This window comes from Manduca sexta, chromosome 21 (genome assembly GCF_014839805.1).
Source record: "Manduca sexta isolate Smith_Timp_Sample1 chromosome 21, JHU_Msex_v1.0, whole genome shotgun sequence".
Classification (NCBI taxonomy): domain Eukaryota; kingdom Metazoa; phylum Arthropoda; class Insecta; order Lepidoptera; family Sphingidae; genus Manduca; species Manduca sexta.
Genome location: NC_051135.1, coordinates 10,545,778 through 10,562,262, shown reverse-complemented (window position 1 = coordinate 10,562,262; position 16,485 = coordinate 10,545,778). Strand labels below are relative to the sequence as shown.

Below are 16,485 nucleotides of genomic sequence, written 5' to 3'. Positions count from 1 at the left end.
TGTAGACTAATGTCTACATACATACATATATAGCATCACACCTCTGTGCCATAAGGCAATAAATACATACATAAATCACGTATCTATACCATAGAGGTAGGCAAAGACTATGGATTAACAGTTTACACGATTCTGGCGTACTTCGCTTCCTCCATCGTCATCATAATATCCACAGTTGGTCGTACACCTCTGTCTCTAAACAACTTTACAATTACGGATTAAAATTGCGTAAAATACAAAGATAATAAGAAAATGTTCATAAACAAAAAGCACTCATCTATTATTTATTTTAGTAAAGCAGTGTGCGCTGTACTGCGACGGTACGCCAATTTGCATTCATAAAACGTAAGTAAAAGGTCTTTGCCCGGATTGAATGTGGCTCGCGAGTAATCCTAACCTTATCTAATTTCAAATACGTAATGTTATGTACATTTTATGTAAATATAAATAATGAACAGTCACCATAAACACCATAAAAATGAAAGACTAATCCACTCTCTACTCGTTTTAAAGGTCAAAGAAACATCGTGAGGAAACCTTATAAATCCAAAACACATCTCAAAACAACATGTGCTGAGGTTTGCGTCCTATCACGGGCCATACGATTGGTCAATATTATATCCCAAAGTTTAGATATATTTATATGCAACCTGCGGGAACTAACAGAAATGACTCATAGATGTATTGAAATCAATTGTTAAGGTTAATAATTAACTTCTTTGTCTGTATAACGTCCCATTAGTATTCTAACTGTTATGGTGTTATAATATATTTATAAATAAATAAATAATAAATCTAATTTAAATGTCAAAGGTATGTAAAGTCTTTTAACTCGCACCTAACCCTGTATGATGGATTAAGTCTAAACCCTCTTAGTAGTAGAGACCCGTATCCTATTAATAAAATAAAATATAGCTGCTATTAATACTATAAATTATAATACCTATAAGCAGATGCTTATTATACATATATTAGGATTTTTTTCATTTTTTTTTATTTATTTATTAAATATAATTACACAGGAGTTACACCCAATGCGATTATATTTACATTGTCATATTATAGCCAATTCAGATACAGATAATTATGTATAGGTATTTCATATAGTCCATACATTATTAGAGTTTCTATAGCTACCCTTATGAATTCCGTGTACAATTAAAAATAGATTTTTGTTTTCCACAAACAATAGTTTCAATACAATCACAGTAAAACATTAGCAGTAACTAATTAGATTTGGCGTAACAAACACCGCAGGAAGTAAAAAGCTGTTGGAGCTAAGATAAATGGCGATATGGTACAACGATCTCTTCCGGCACTTGTGCAATAGACCAAGATGATATTAGGTAAGCATAGACGAATCTTCAATATTGTATACCTCGATGCTCAATACTAGGTATAACATAATTACACATTGAAATAAAATTATTATTCGGATTTTATCGTGATTTTATATATTATAAATTTCTCCCGGCGTGTCGAAGACTTTGCAGCCTTTTTAGTTACGGTGGAGGGAGGTATCGTCCAAAAAGTCAAAGTTACAATGTCTATTGCGAAATATTGTTATTACAATGAGTAACATTGACGTTAATATAAGAAATCATAAAATTTTATTTGCTTTTAATAGTGCTACTATAGGAATTTTGAAAACATGTGAGGTGTGGCAACCCGCAATAGGTTAACTGAGGCTTAAACTCTCTCAGTATAGAGTCCCAGCAGTAGGCATTACATAATACAGGGCTGGTAAATTTATTATTATAATTCTAATATGTCGCCATCTTAGTTTTATAGCAACATATACAAGTTGTAAGTGGAGAGGTTAGGATTTAATTTTTAAGTCAGGCAACACTCTGTAGGTTGTGAGGATTTTATCACTTATTATCTAAGGTTGGGCTTTTTAGGAGATTCTGGCGTCAGGCAGGCAACAGTCTTAATAAACAATTCGTGACAGTTTCTTTTTCCAAATGAGTTCAATAAAGGTGCTTATAAGTAGTTACATTTTACAAACATTTTTTCCTATGTTTCTCAATCGAGGGGATGTGGTCCGCTATTTGATACGTAGTCCCCCCCGCGGACGTGACAGCTTGTAAGATGCTTAAAAAATGAGTTTGCGTCAAAAAAAATTACATTGCATGTCTATTTAAATCCCTAGGTGGCATTTTGGCGGGAAAAGTAGAAAATTCCACAATAACAATACAAGCAAAGCGTGTAATGTTTACAACACTGTTATAAAAATATAACTATCATAATTATTTATAGCGAATTGACTAAACAAGTCCAATTTATCTGATATGACATAAATTGTCTTATCTTTTGCGTAAAGATTATTTGTCGCAGACAGGACATTTCTTTGGCTTTTAGTTTGTTAATAGGAATTAGTTATTCGCATTTTAAATCAATAGATACAGTAAAAAAAGTAAAAATATGATTTACAAAAAATAGAGTCCCAATTACTTTATTACTATTATTACTAAATAACACATGTCCCATGTATTACTAAATAACACATTAATGTTCAGTATTTTAGGTATTTCGTTTTCTTATTTATATTAACTAATTCAGGATATTAAATCACTTGATGTGCACCTCAATACCAACTTAGGAACTGGGATGGTGCCAGAGTTTTTTATACGGACATCTCCGAAGTGCGATCAATGAACACATTTTGGAAAACTTTTCTAAATGTCGCAGTCCAATGAGCCTTCTTCAGGATCAGCCAATGAATACAATGAGACTCACAAAACACATGAATAACATTTTATACCTGTAAAATCGACAAAATTCTAGCGACTGTTGAGGACAACGTTGTTCAACATTATATTTGGACCCTACACCATCAGTTTCACTAGTCACTACGTAAAAACATACGGATCTCCAATATCTACCTTCCGGGTTCAAGAATTTTTGCATCACATGCGATAAATTGATAAAATGATAACACAATTCAGTCGGCTTTAAAACTTGCGCGCGCGCGGTTTGTAACATCTTACGTTGATATTTTGGGTCTTATACGTTATACTGTGTTATGTGAAAGTAATAACCATATGTGAAATTAAGTAATATTATTTGATTGTATACAGCGCCATCTGTGATTGAAATTTGGTGGAATTTTATGAATGGATAGCGAAAAAGTATACTGTTTTATTATATGTGAATAGAGACTTTTATTTTAATTTGTATCAAAAATATTACTTTATTGTTTCAAATTGCTCTTTATAGGTTGTGGAAGAACGTGACTCTTTTTTTATATTATTGTAGTTTTTACATAAATTGTTCATTATTGTATCTAATACGCCAAATAGTAAATAAAAGCGATTAAGTGATAATTACGAAAGTAAATTATATAATTATCAACGCTCTATTAAAATGTAATTAACAATTTATATAATATTTTCAACCCCGGCATTGTAAATACTTTATTATCTTGTAAAATTTTATCCGGATCTCGTTACCCGGTATTTTGAGAGCTAATTTGTATATCTCATTAAATAAGTGGGAGTTCATTAATTTCTCATCACTTTCTTAGTGATTAATTTTATTACTTTTATACTATTAATTAAAAATAAATCTCGGTGTTTTGTTAAATTATTCATTTTAATTTATCAAATGAAAAATTAATTTTGGCGTCTAATTTACTTTTAGGATTCTAAATATATTTAGTAATGTAATTTCTTATTGAATAACATTTTAAGATTGGATTCTAATTTCAAATATAATAGAAATTAGTTAAATTACTGATGTTATTAATTTTAAATTTATTTATAAATTTGAATAACCTTGCAACGCTAAGTGTACCAGTGCAATCGGTTTCCAAAATAAAAGATTATTTTAAGGAATATGATAAATTACTTAAAGTATTAATGAATTGTATTGATATCATATTTTCCGTAATATATTGGCATAATTTAGATTACGAAGGCTTAAAATAAGACCGCGCCTTTATACGCAAAGATTAATTTGAAAATGATTTTTACACAAATAATAATAAAATGTGACTATTTATTAATTCCACATTTCATAATATATCGTATATAGAAGCTATGAAACAAAGTTCGTATATGATTTTGGTTAGCAAATTTTATAAAAAAATATAGGAGACCTGCCAAATTACAGCGCAGTTACCTTTTTAACAAGAGCTGCAATGACCAGACTACAGCTGCATTTTGAGGTAGAGACTTTATTTAGTTACGATAGACGGGATTCAATATATCTCGCAGTTAGCTATGAAGATGGTCACAAATGGACCTCACGTGAGTGACATTGGCATAAACCATGTGATTCTCGTGATATAATCATTCATATTCCGACATTATCTCAGCTTTATCTCGTATCTATCTCGTATTGTAACAGTTCAAGATGGCTTGATGGTATACTTATCGATTTAGATGTCGTGAAGGTTTTCACTCTAATACCTCTGAAAACGATAATAAGCTTTATTTGGATCGCAAAGAGTCTATTGTCTCAAAACTATAAGTCAGTGCCATGCAAATCTTTGTAAACCAAAGTTATAATTGACGTTATTGTTTACTTCCACGCGATGTACTTGCTTTAATAATATAGCGGAGACAATAAGTTGCACTTCTGCTTACCCTTCAATTAGGCGTGAGTATAAAAACCGCATATCAATCTGTGTCATGACCTTGTTTAATAAAGCATTGTGCACACGAGTGAATACTGAGAAAGTCCCACATTTGTGGGCGTGATGTCTTCGTTCCGACAAACAATGCAAGATCTGTATCTTTATTTTATAAAACATTGTTGACTAACTCAATCATCAAATTATCTCTGAACTAAGTGTAAGCCGGTTCTCATTTTTTTCTCTACATTGTGATAAAGTGTAGTCCCAGGCAAATTATTACATTTTGCCAAACTGTCCTATTCCTTTTTCAAACTTTGATGAAAAAACTTATTTGTGGTACTGTCACTCTCTCGTACATAAAAAATAAGGTTATAAGTACCACGTAGGTTTTATTGCGTATCGTTCAAACTGGCAACAACTTGGATTCGAAATTTAAAATCTTCGAAATAACAAACAAAACTCCAATCGCCCTAATCCATTCATTCAATAACTCATTCAATCAATCCAACTTGATTAATATCTAATCAAAATGCGAACGTTGTGCCATAAATCGTTGTTGTGTGTTCAAATTAAATATACTAGTAATTAATCATTGTTGCTGTATACATAGAGCTTAAAATTCAACACCACATGGAAGGTCATTACTTAAAATATTACAGATATCAATTTTATTTAATTAAAAACTAAAAATAAAAATTTTAGGAGTTTTCCATATTATGCCTGTAAAAACTGGGGCTAGAATAAATTAATGATTTGTTATGTTGAATGGTAGAGACTAAAATAAAAATTGTCTTTCTGATTATATCGCGATTTTTTATATTATGATTATACTTTTTGTACAATTGTTAAATGTAGGTAGAAATTGAAACTTTGACTTTTAATAATAATAAATTACTTTGTCCTCGAAACATTGCCAGAGAATCATAATATAAAAATCCGCGATAAAATACGAAAAACATTTTTTTTTTCAATAGAAAAGATTAAATAAAAAAATGTATTTTTATGATACATCGATGGCACTTAAGGATCAATTCCGTTTAACTGATAAAATTCAATTTCAATGACAGTTATTAAACTACAACATCGATATATATATTATGTACTACGTACTAGATTTCGCGTTCCGAACATTCACTGTATTCAACTGAATTGAACTGTAATCCATTCAAATATACTTTAGTATGGTCAATATTGACAGAGTGTGGTTGTGTACGGAGTGACGCTCATGATATAAGAACTCGAGTCTAAGTGTAAACCTGGATTTAAATAAAAAACAATAGTCAAATAAGTAAAATTATTTGTTATTCAAGTTAATAAATAGGTTATAACAGTGACGTTTTAGTTGCCATTTTAGTTCACATTTTGAACAAATAGTTTATATGGATGTTCGTGTCTATAGAATATACGTCAATCAATTACAAGTACTCTCCTTTACCTACAGTATACTACAGCACTGAAATTAGAGATATACTAAGTATAGTTCATTAGCCATAGCAATCACAAAAAAATATGATATTGGTATACAATTTATTTGAACCGGTCTCTGTGGCGCTCAATAGGGGAGGCCTACATATGTCCAGCGGTGGACGATTCCCGGCTAAAACGATCATACAATTTATTTAGTATAGTCTTGGGACCCTTTACCATCTAGGGCGGCGATCCGTCTGTTTGGAATTACAGTTCTATTCCACGGACAATTTTGATATCAATGATATTGATACAGGCAAATAAATATCCCTTTTTAGCTATAATACTATCAAAGATTTCCTTATATTAGAACGTACGTAGTTGCAAAAAGACGGATATGCCCCCGTAGACGGATTTGTTCACCCTGACCTACTAGGTAATACTTTATCCGTAACAAAAGTTCCAAAATTACTGTAGCTATTCATAGCATCACTTGTACGCCAGCGCCATATATTTAAAAATCAGATAAAAAAAAACAGAGGAAAATACTGGGATATAAAATAGCCTTCGTATGTGTTAAAGACATGGCCTATCCGTGAACTTAATTCCATCCAAATGTGTTCAGCTGTTTTTGCGTTTAATTCTAACAAACATCGAAACGTTTTCATTAACTTTAGCATTAATAACGTGAACAAACCTTCAAATTTAAAAATGATTAATGACTGCCTCGGTGGAGTAGCTGTATGTGCGGTAGCGTAGCGCTCTGAGGTCTTGGTTCGAATTCCGGATTGGGCAAAGTGATATTTGGGTCTGTCTGCTCAGTATCAGCCCGGAGTCTGAAATTTGTCCCCGATAAGGTGACAGACTCGCCCCCTATCACATCATGGGACGGAACACATTCGGCGAAAAGTGGGTGCCCTGATTGCACCTCTGCATACCCCTTCGAGGATAAATGCGTTAAGATATGATTAATCTCTAAATATAATAATTTAATTTCCAACATGCGATTCCGTGGGACGATGCTGTTTATCATCAATTTGCATGCCATTTACAGTTATAAGCATTATAAATACCTATTAACGCCTACATGTACTATTCAGTGATTTTAGAGGTCGCATAATTGATGCTGTTTTTGGTTGATAAGGATGTAACAACGCTTTTGTTTTACCAAAGGCCATACAATTTTAGTCAGTAATAAATAATTTTCATTTTTAAACCAAATTTTTTGTACGCGATCATTTTGTAATTGCGTTGCTAAATGAAACTTTATACTTATCTTCTTGAAAATAACAATGTACAATAGGTTTATTGAACCATAGATGTAAAATAAAAACGTGCTAGTTTGTTGCATAAACGTAATGTTTGGAACCAGTTTGAGAGCATAAAAATAATTATGTATTATTTTTATTGATTGCGATCATGACAAACTCATGTTAATGAAAAACTTTTTTTATCTTATCAAATCGTGTTGACAATTTTATCTAGATTATGATAAAAACTCAACGAGTTTTCAAAACAACCGGATTCATGCTAGAACAATTGGAACATACATTTATTTTTTATTTTGTTTAGAGCAGTTTACTTAAATATAATAATCGCCTAATCTAATGAAAGAATATAACGGGGTGTAGAACAGGAGGTTCGGGGTTTGAGTCTCAGATTGGAACTCTCTTTCTGTGGTTTTTCCTCCAGAGAAGATTAACAGCAATCAAATCCGTTGTAAAAACTAAAATCTAAACGTATCATTTCTAAAACATGGTTTCAAAAAGTGCGCTGCGCCGTTTCAGTAGCAGGGGGGGAATAAGGTCAAATGGTATACGACTTAAAAACAATACTAATAAAGTTTCTTTAACCTTGACACAGTCGATGCCGCTTCTGCCTAATTTGTTATATCGAGGATACAGTGTAGGTTCTAGAATCCTACGCTATGAATCATGAGCCAGGTTACAATGGAGAGGTCACCTCACCCACTCCTTCCTATAATAGAGGAGGTTCAGGGACAACATATTCGGATACGCTCATAGTTAGGTTTTGAAACAATTCTACATAATCTGGAACACATCCTAGGCCTTACAACGTTGAGAGGTTCCTTCATCCACTTAGTTTTTGATCATCCTAATCGAAGTTCAGGCCTTGCTTCTACTTTTCAATTTGATAATAATAATATCAGCTCTGTATTATATACTGCCCCACTGCTGGGCATTGGCCTCCTCTACTATCAAGAGCGATTAGGCCTTAGTCCACCACGCTGGCTTAGCGCGGATTTGCAGACATCATATACCCTCAAAATTCTTGGACAAATTCTCGGGTACGCAGGTTTTCTCACGCTGTTTCCCTTCACCATTAAAGCAATTATAATTTACATTTTTTTTAAACTTCTTCTCCCTTACGATACTTAAACCTGGCTACGCTTGTGCTTTCGTTGGACAAATATGCCCAACTTTAAAGTTAGTTAACAGTTACTACATTTCAATACACAATAATTATTATTACAAAACTCAAATATTCAGTCCTCCCCGTGACCATGAAGGCTGCAGTCTTCGAAACGTTGGGAGAAATTTATAATATAAGAAACCGCGATAAATTCGGTAATTAGATTTATTTCAATGTCAAATATTCAGATTATATTATTGTTTTATAAACAACTAGCTGATCCGATAGACGTTGTCCCGTCTTAACTATGAATTTGCAGCGCGCATTCTGTCAATTGCTGACAGTTATTCCAAACAATTGTCAGTTATATAAAATTAATATTTTCGTTAAGTTTTCTTAAATTTTCTAATTTACCGCGCAATTTTTTGAATTTTTTCTTTCATAATAACATCCTCCTGACAATAACAAACACAACAAAAAAAATGAAATCGGTCCAGCCATTCACGCGTGATGGCGTGACCAAGGGAACTAGAGATTAATTTTTATATATATAGATAGATAATCTATGACTATGAGCTGGTATTGAGTACCACTTTCCTTGCCACGTTTCATTTTATCTTTAATATTATCTGTGGACTATAAATGGTAAACAAACATTAACATTCCTTAGATACAAAACAAACCTATTGGACGAATAATATCTTAGTCATTGTATAGGTACACCTTTATTAGCTTTGTGTTGAGTGATTTGTATGGTTATTCAGTGCTTACGTTTTTCTGTTAGTTTTGTATTTTTCAATAACTGTTTAACAATATATTGGCATAATATATTCTAAAGTTAATAATAATCGATATAAAGAAATTGTTTTCGGATTTCATCGCGTTTTTTTTTAATATTTTAATTTTCTTGCATCAGTGGTCTGACATTCGCGTAAACATAAGATCATTAGGTAATAATTATTTTATACAAATAAAAGCGTATATATTAGAATTCGAATTGTTAATTAAAAATCATATTTATATAAAATTTAAATTAACAGGAAATTATACCCAAATTAGACGAGACCATCTTGGGAAACCAATTAGAGTTACATAACATTAGATAAAAAACTTAATTTTACTAATTTAATGTAGACAATAATATAATGACGGGAAAAATATAAATACAATAAAACAGAGAGAAGATACTTCAGCAAGTAACTGATTCTGATTTAATGTTACGTCAATTTTCCATTAAAGAAAATTAAAAATGTAAAAATTGAATCCAAAGGGAGTCTGAATTAACTGCAAGCTCATGATGCCATTGGAACAAAGTAAGACGCAATGCAAATCATTATCATAATCAGAGATTATTAACTGAATCATTGAAAATCCTGCAATCAGTTTATCATTTTACATTGGCGGCATGACCTCACGACAGATAAGATAACGTCCGAGATGGCCCACGAAAAACAGTTGGGTGGTTACCTTGCGTCGGATTGGACTTTTCGGATATTTCTGGGCAGATAGTGTGTGATGTGTTGACATATTGACATAAATGATACCCAGATTATCGGATTTTGTGTTTATACGTAAGTATTTGGGGAAATAATCCAAGTACGTAGAAATTTTGCCGATTTGCCTTTGAATTGTTTTATTTACCGGTTTCATATGATGCTTGTTTTAACATTATTATGTTAAATAGTGTATCGACGAGGCTGTCTCGTTGCCATGGATCATATGATATCACCATTGAACATATTATTACTAGCCATTATAATTATAATGAGAAAATTATTTTTTTAAACAGTTTCTATTACAAAAAAAAGGTTGAGTTGCAGAAATTTTTATTAATAAAAGGTTGAAATGCAGACATACTTTTCATTAGTTACTGGTTTGTAGTTAATTCAAGATACATATTTATTGATCCATACTATTATGATGTCTGCTTCTTGCCAGGCGTTATTATACCTTATTGCTATTATACACAGTTCATCGTGTCTTGCGATTCCTCTGAAGTGAGATCAGTATAATCATCATTTAACCATCTTATAAAACGCCAAAACTGTTGACAACATTTATGAATTTTATCCGCACGTCACTGACATCAAGATATTCGACAAGATATTTTAAAACTAACTTAACCTTCAATAATGTATTTTCACGGTATGAAAATAAAGACGAAATTAAACGTAAAATATTTATATTAAACAATTGATTTATTTTCAATTTATTGCCAATTTTAGCGTTGTCAAATTAAGCCGTATTGCAAACCGTTTGCGCTACAAACAGCAATCTCATTACTGATTAATTTATTGAATAATGTTCGAAAATAAATCATATGTATTGCGTGTATTGCATTACGTGTGATTTATGTTTCAAATTAATTTAATAAATTCATGCTCTAGTAATTTACGTTAGGGATTGAATTCCCATGAAAACATGCTGTGTATTTTCAATGAAAATAGTGTTTACTACCTGAACTTTAGGTATACTTGGTGGCGTAGAGATATTACGGTGTGACTGCAGTGCTGAGGTCTCGGGTTCGATCAACGGTATATTGGGTTTCTCTACTCAACATCAGCCCGAAGTCTAAAATTTGTCACAGATAAGACGATAGGCTCGCTCCCAACGTGGGATGGAATACGCACAGCGGAAAGTGGGTGCACCACTTGCGCTTCTGCCTATCTCTTCGGGAGTATGAGGTGTGAGTGTGTGCGTATATATCGAGGTATCTCATGCATGTTTTACACAAGACAGGGACTGTATCTAGCATGCAGTTTTCGCTTTCATCTGTTTATATAAACTGTGATTAAAAAGCCTCAAGTATAAACAAGTTAACGAGAGATTTGTTAAAATGCTCGATTCTTGCATGCGAAACAAATTATTGTAAAAATTAGAACAACTAAAACACATCTAAAAATAATAATTTCATTTACAAAAATCCTACAAAAAGCAAATATTTGAAAACAAATGTGGTTGTCATATTATTTATTTCATTATATATATTGAAATAAAACAATGTGAATAACAAACACGTTTGAGACCTGAAATACCAACCGTACTCTACTTAAAAGTAGACATGAGTTAATTTGCAGTGTTATAAGGTGTAGAATGGAATCGATAAAGTGAATTATAATCATCGTAAAGATGTCGGACAGTGTAGAAGATTTGGCTCGAATTTACAAGAAGAATGTCAGCAACGATCGACACCCGCGCAGCGTTGGTCAGTATATCAAAATTCCTTTATTACTTATACGTGAATAGCATAAAATAGAAAATTAAAATAAACTTACAAAAATATATTGGGTATTACACGAATTTGTGCTCAATATAACGATAAGCTCGCCCCCTATCACATCATGGGACGGAACACAGGCGAAAATTAGGTGCTCTAATTGCACCTCTGCTGAACCCACTGGGGATGAAGGGGTGGTTTGTATTTAATATGGGAGATTTTAAATTATTTTCACCAAATTCTAAGAAATTCGTAAGTGATGACAAATTCTCTACTTTGGAATGACAAACAAACTAGAGGTACCTGATGTAGTCATTCAAACAATATTTATTAAATGATGTCACAGCGGATAGATAAAAGATTCCAGTGAACACACGACTATCTTTGTGTCCTTCAATTAATTAAACTGCCTGTATACAAATATGTTGAAGTACTAGATAAACCCATTAATAAGTTAGAATGTATGGTAACTATAGGTGTGGACGCCTCTGGACTAAATAGGTACCTATTTTGTTAACCGACTTAAAAAGGTGGGGGTTTTTTATGTTTATATTCGACTTGTATTTTTATGTTTGTTACCTCAGAACTTAGTCATTTATTTTTTATTTAGTATCATTATTCACAAGGTAGGTACATATATTTTAGATAAAGAAAAATAATATATCGATTAAACTTAATGTAAAGCGTTTGAAGTTTTTAATTTGTAGGTACACCTATTTTTGCGGCTAACTGTACCTTGAAACCGTGAAATTAGTTGTAACTTTTCGATGTGGAAAATCGCATGCTATCGCATTATCAAATTATACTTAATCAACGCGACACAGACGGCGTGCTATAAAGGCCATGCGCATCGCAATATCGATGATGTAACACGAAATTTTATCAGTATTTTATATCGGCAATTAGGAAATAATACTCAATAATTACACTAGATGGCGACATACAATTCTGAATTGCGGTAGCAAAATTTGAATGACGCACAGTATGTATAGCAAGGCTGTAGCTGGTCAGGCGCAACATCTGCCTGATTAGAGATCTTCTTTTTCATAGACGAATGCAACCATCTGTTCTTTTACAGCGGCGTCTAACTATAAAACGCTACAACTAGTAACTATTTAATATGGGTTTTGTGACTGTGTTGTTGTTCCTAATACTGTGTAGGTAGATCAACCTGATCTAGACACAAAATAGCTTCAAGAAAGTCAATTACTGCCCAACATAATATTTAAATTTATAACAAATATAAAAAAATACGTCTAATTGGGAACCTCCATCGTTTTTTGAATTCGGTTAAAAAATAACGTAAATACTCATTTTCTTCGTATAATTAATAGCAAACTATGCTCATAACGTGATTAATATCACAAAGTTATGAATTATGTCCAAGGCCCAAAAAATAACAAAATACTTTTCGTTAACAACGTGCAAAACTTTGAGAGAAATTCTAGGATTGGTTCAATTAAGGGAAAACGATCACTTTGACTTTCAGACATATTTAGATAGTTATAATTTACTAATCTTATTAATATTATAAATATAAAGTCGTTTTGACATTGCGTAACTAAATGAAACCTCTCTTTCTGTAGATGCAAAATAAAAAAATAAATTCGGACAAAATGAAAGTCATTAAAATAATTTCAAATTTACACGCCACAAAGCCATTACTACAATTTTATTTTATTTTATTCAAAAGGAACAGAAAACAGGTACACATTAAATAAGTAAAGGGTAAAATTACACATGTACTGCATTAATAAACATGTAACCAACGACACTGTTCACAGTTTAACAGAAACTTTACAAAAAAGCAACAGACGTCTATAAGTCATAAGTATGAGAAAATCTCAAGCCTACTATGCAGCGGCAATATCACACTTTCAGTCAGAAATACATTTAGTATATTTTTTTTTATATGCAATTTCTTGTTCCAGGGTTGTTCACGATCCCCGAGTACCCGGAGTACGAGTCGAGGCCCGGCATGTGGTCTGCGGCGCTGGACGCCATCTTGACGACGCTGCGCTACCTCGCGCCCGCCACGCTCCTCACCCTCTTCTGGGGCCAGCAAAGCTTCTTGTTCAAGATACTTAAGCACATCGACTCCGCTTTTAGAGCGAGTGAGTATCCTTACTAACAGTGGTGTAGCTAGGCGTAGGCAAAGTGGAACCTTGCCCACGGCCTCACACTTAAAGGGGCTCTTGTAAGTAATTGGTATATATATTCTGAGTTATTTATAAAATTAGGTAAAAAAAGATGTGTTATTGACACGAGTGTTTATTTCAGGGGCTTTATTCTCTATCCCGCACGTTATTTTAACAGTGCGTAACAAGCACGTAACACAACGCATCATGTTTAGGACTATAGAAATTTGGCTTACAGAATACCATTCCACGCACATTTCTCGAAGATAACATAACGAAAATAATAGTCACTACAAAGGTTACATTCTACAACAGGGGCCTCGCGAGGCCTCAATATTCACCCACCGCCCATTATTTTTTCACTATCATAAATAGGTATGTCGTGTCAAAGCATGTTTGGTAAGATGAATTTATTGGGTAGATCTTGGTAAAGAAAAGGGACCTCGCTGATGCGACTTCGGGCAATTCTATATTAGTCCACGCTACGCCACTGCTTAATAATATTATAAAGGCGGACTGTGTATCTGTTACATTTTCACGACTTAACTGAACTGAATTTGAGTACAGACGAAGTTTGAGCAAGAGGAAAGAATATTATATACTACTTTTTTTATAATTGACACAAACCGAATTCGACAAAGAAAGACGGGAGCAAAACCTAGTCAATAAATATGGCTTACAGTCAAATTCGACCAATCATTTTGTAGTGTAGAGAAGCGCCATTTTTTGTACATCTCCTTATCCATAATATGTCCATTATCTACATAATCAATATTTTCAATAAATTTATCCATCATTCCACCCAGTTTTATCTTAAGATAATTTATAATGATTGCACAATTTATACAGAAATTTTCTAACACTCAAACAAAAATTAGTATCGTTTAGAAAGATTACAATTTCTTTTTCTATCAGAAAATACTTTGTAATTCGTTACGACAATTCGCAAAGGCTACATGCCGATCACTGTAAAACAATCTGGAAATAATTTCGATCTGAATTATCTTTGTCTTTGTTTTTCGTGTTTGAAATTGTTTAATATTCTAGTAAAGTATAAACCTTCGTAGTGTGAAAGGTCAAAGGTCGAAATCAACAGTCGAGTTAAAAACGATCATGTCGAATATAATCTTGGATTATTTGTTACCAAATTCTCATTTTAAGGTTATTCCATTGCATCAAAAGATACTTGAATTGTCGGAATTTACTTGTATATAGTACGGTCAATTTACTTTATACTCAAATTGTTATTTTTATGATTGACAATTTTAAATTTATATTTAAAATCGAATCCCAGATTAAATTTTTTCGCTTTTAAAAGATATATATTTTTTATTTCCCTGGTCAACCTATAAAATACTGATCTAGACTTAGCTAATATATGCAGGTCCGTTCTACCTACGTAGGATCAATACAAATACCTCTTACTTTCATCAAGATAATTCCATATCATTATTAACTTATATCGAAAGTGTACGATTTCTCTATTGCAGTCAATAACTAGACCGGTTTATCCGTCACGGCCTGAGACAATAAAAGTTATTTATTTATTATCTGTTATATATTAATTATAGTTACTTATTTATTTATCTGTTGAATTTATTGAACTATGAATATTTAATTGAAGATTTTAAAAATTATAGTAAGTTACTAGAATTCTCTAAATAAGTATATTAGATAACTAATTGAAATAAATTATTTACATTACATAAATGACCTCAAAGCCTCATAGAGGCTTGGGGCCAGAAGCGAAAACAAAGAAATATACTGTTGTTTATTTTAAAACATTAAATATAAAAAAAGTGTAATTAAAAGTCCATCAGATATATTTAATAAAAAAAAACTTTCTGACCTCACTAAAAAGCATAAACACTAGGTAGACAAATATTTAGTTGCACGATTTATTTATAAATATTAAAACAAAATTGGTATTATTGGTAGATTTTATGTGAATTTACTGTCGTTTATTATTTAAAAAATTATAAAATATATTTTTAGGTGAAAACGCCTACTTTAGATTTCCGCCATTTTGAAAGTTATCATGAACATTTGAATTCTTCGATCAATACACAAAACAACAAATATTTCTGGCAGAGTTTTAATAACGCTTCAAATGCTTACATTTATAAATAAAATTATGAAAATTAACTTCAATTTTTAATGATGTCCACCAACTAGGACTAGAATGGGCTCTCTACATCACATATATGAAATACTCGAAATAAATAATTTGCACAAAATATGTGTTTCATAGTTATAAATAAACGACTCGAAAATAAATATTTTCGCTAAAGTATAAAAACTTCAAGAGTAACCTGCACGAACACAAAATGTATAGAAAAAATACGTTAAGTTTAAAGCCAAACAATCTATTTACGATGAGATTGCCATATCTACTAAAGATAAAATCCCCGAAATTAATATCATGATAAAAAAAAAACAATCTACATAAACAATGTTTCAAAACACATTTTATTTGCACAACCTAAAACAGTTTCTTCTTAAAATCTCACGTACGTGCTATTGCCTAATGAGATTACTTTTGCATGTTGAAAGATAAACATGTCGCAAGATAAGTTAACACAATATCTATGCAGCGACCGAATTCTAAAAAATGCTATCGAAGAACAAAAAACCTTTTTTCAATAATATTAATGCTATTTTATTTATTAGAGTTTAATAGAATATTTTCAACTATATTATAAATTTCTCATAATTATAATTCTCTATATTTTTAGGATTCTATTGTCGATAAAAAAACACAATGAATAAAA

General features: G+C 31.9%; 1 protein-coding gene across 5 annotated transcripts in view; it reads left to right on the top strand.

Moving 5' to 3' along the window:
* Positions 1 to 16,485, top strand: part of LOC115454534 — a 49,980-nt gene that overhangs the window by 24,134 nt on the left and 9,361 nt on the right. The window contains exons 1-3 of one of the 5 annotated variants that reach the window (XM_037440903.1): positions 3,044 to 3,131; positions 11,446 to 11,564; positions 13,508 to 13,690. In XM_037440903.1, coding sequence (XP_037296800.1) covers positions 11,489 to 11,564; positions 13,508 to 13,690 — 259 coding nt within the window. In that variant the 5' untranslated portion in view covers positions 3,044 to 3,131; positions 11,446 to 11,488. Of the gene's footprint in view, positions 1 to 3,043; positions 3,132 to 9,521; positions 9,931 to 9,983; positions 11,565 to 13,507; positions 13,691 to 16,485 lie in introns of those variants that run through there. The other 4 variants (XM_037440904.1, XM_037440906.1, XM_037440902.1 and 1 more) reach the window with 4 other exon arrangements.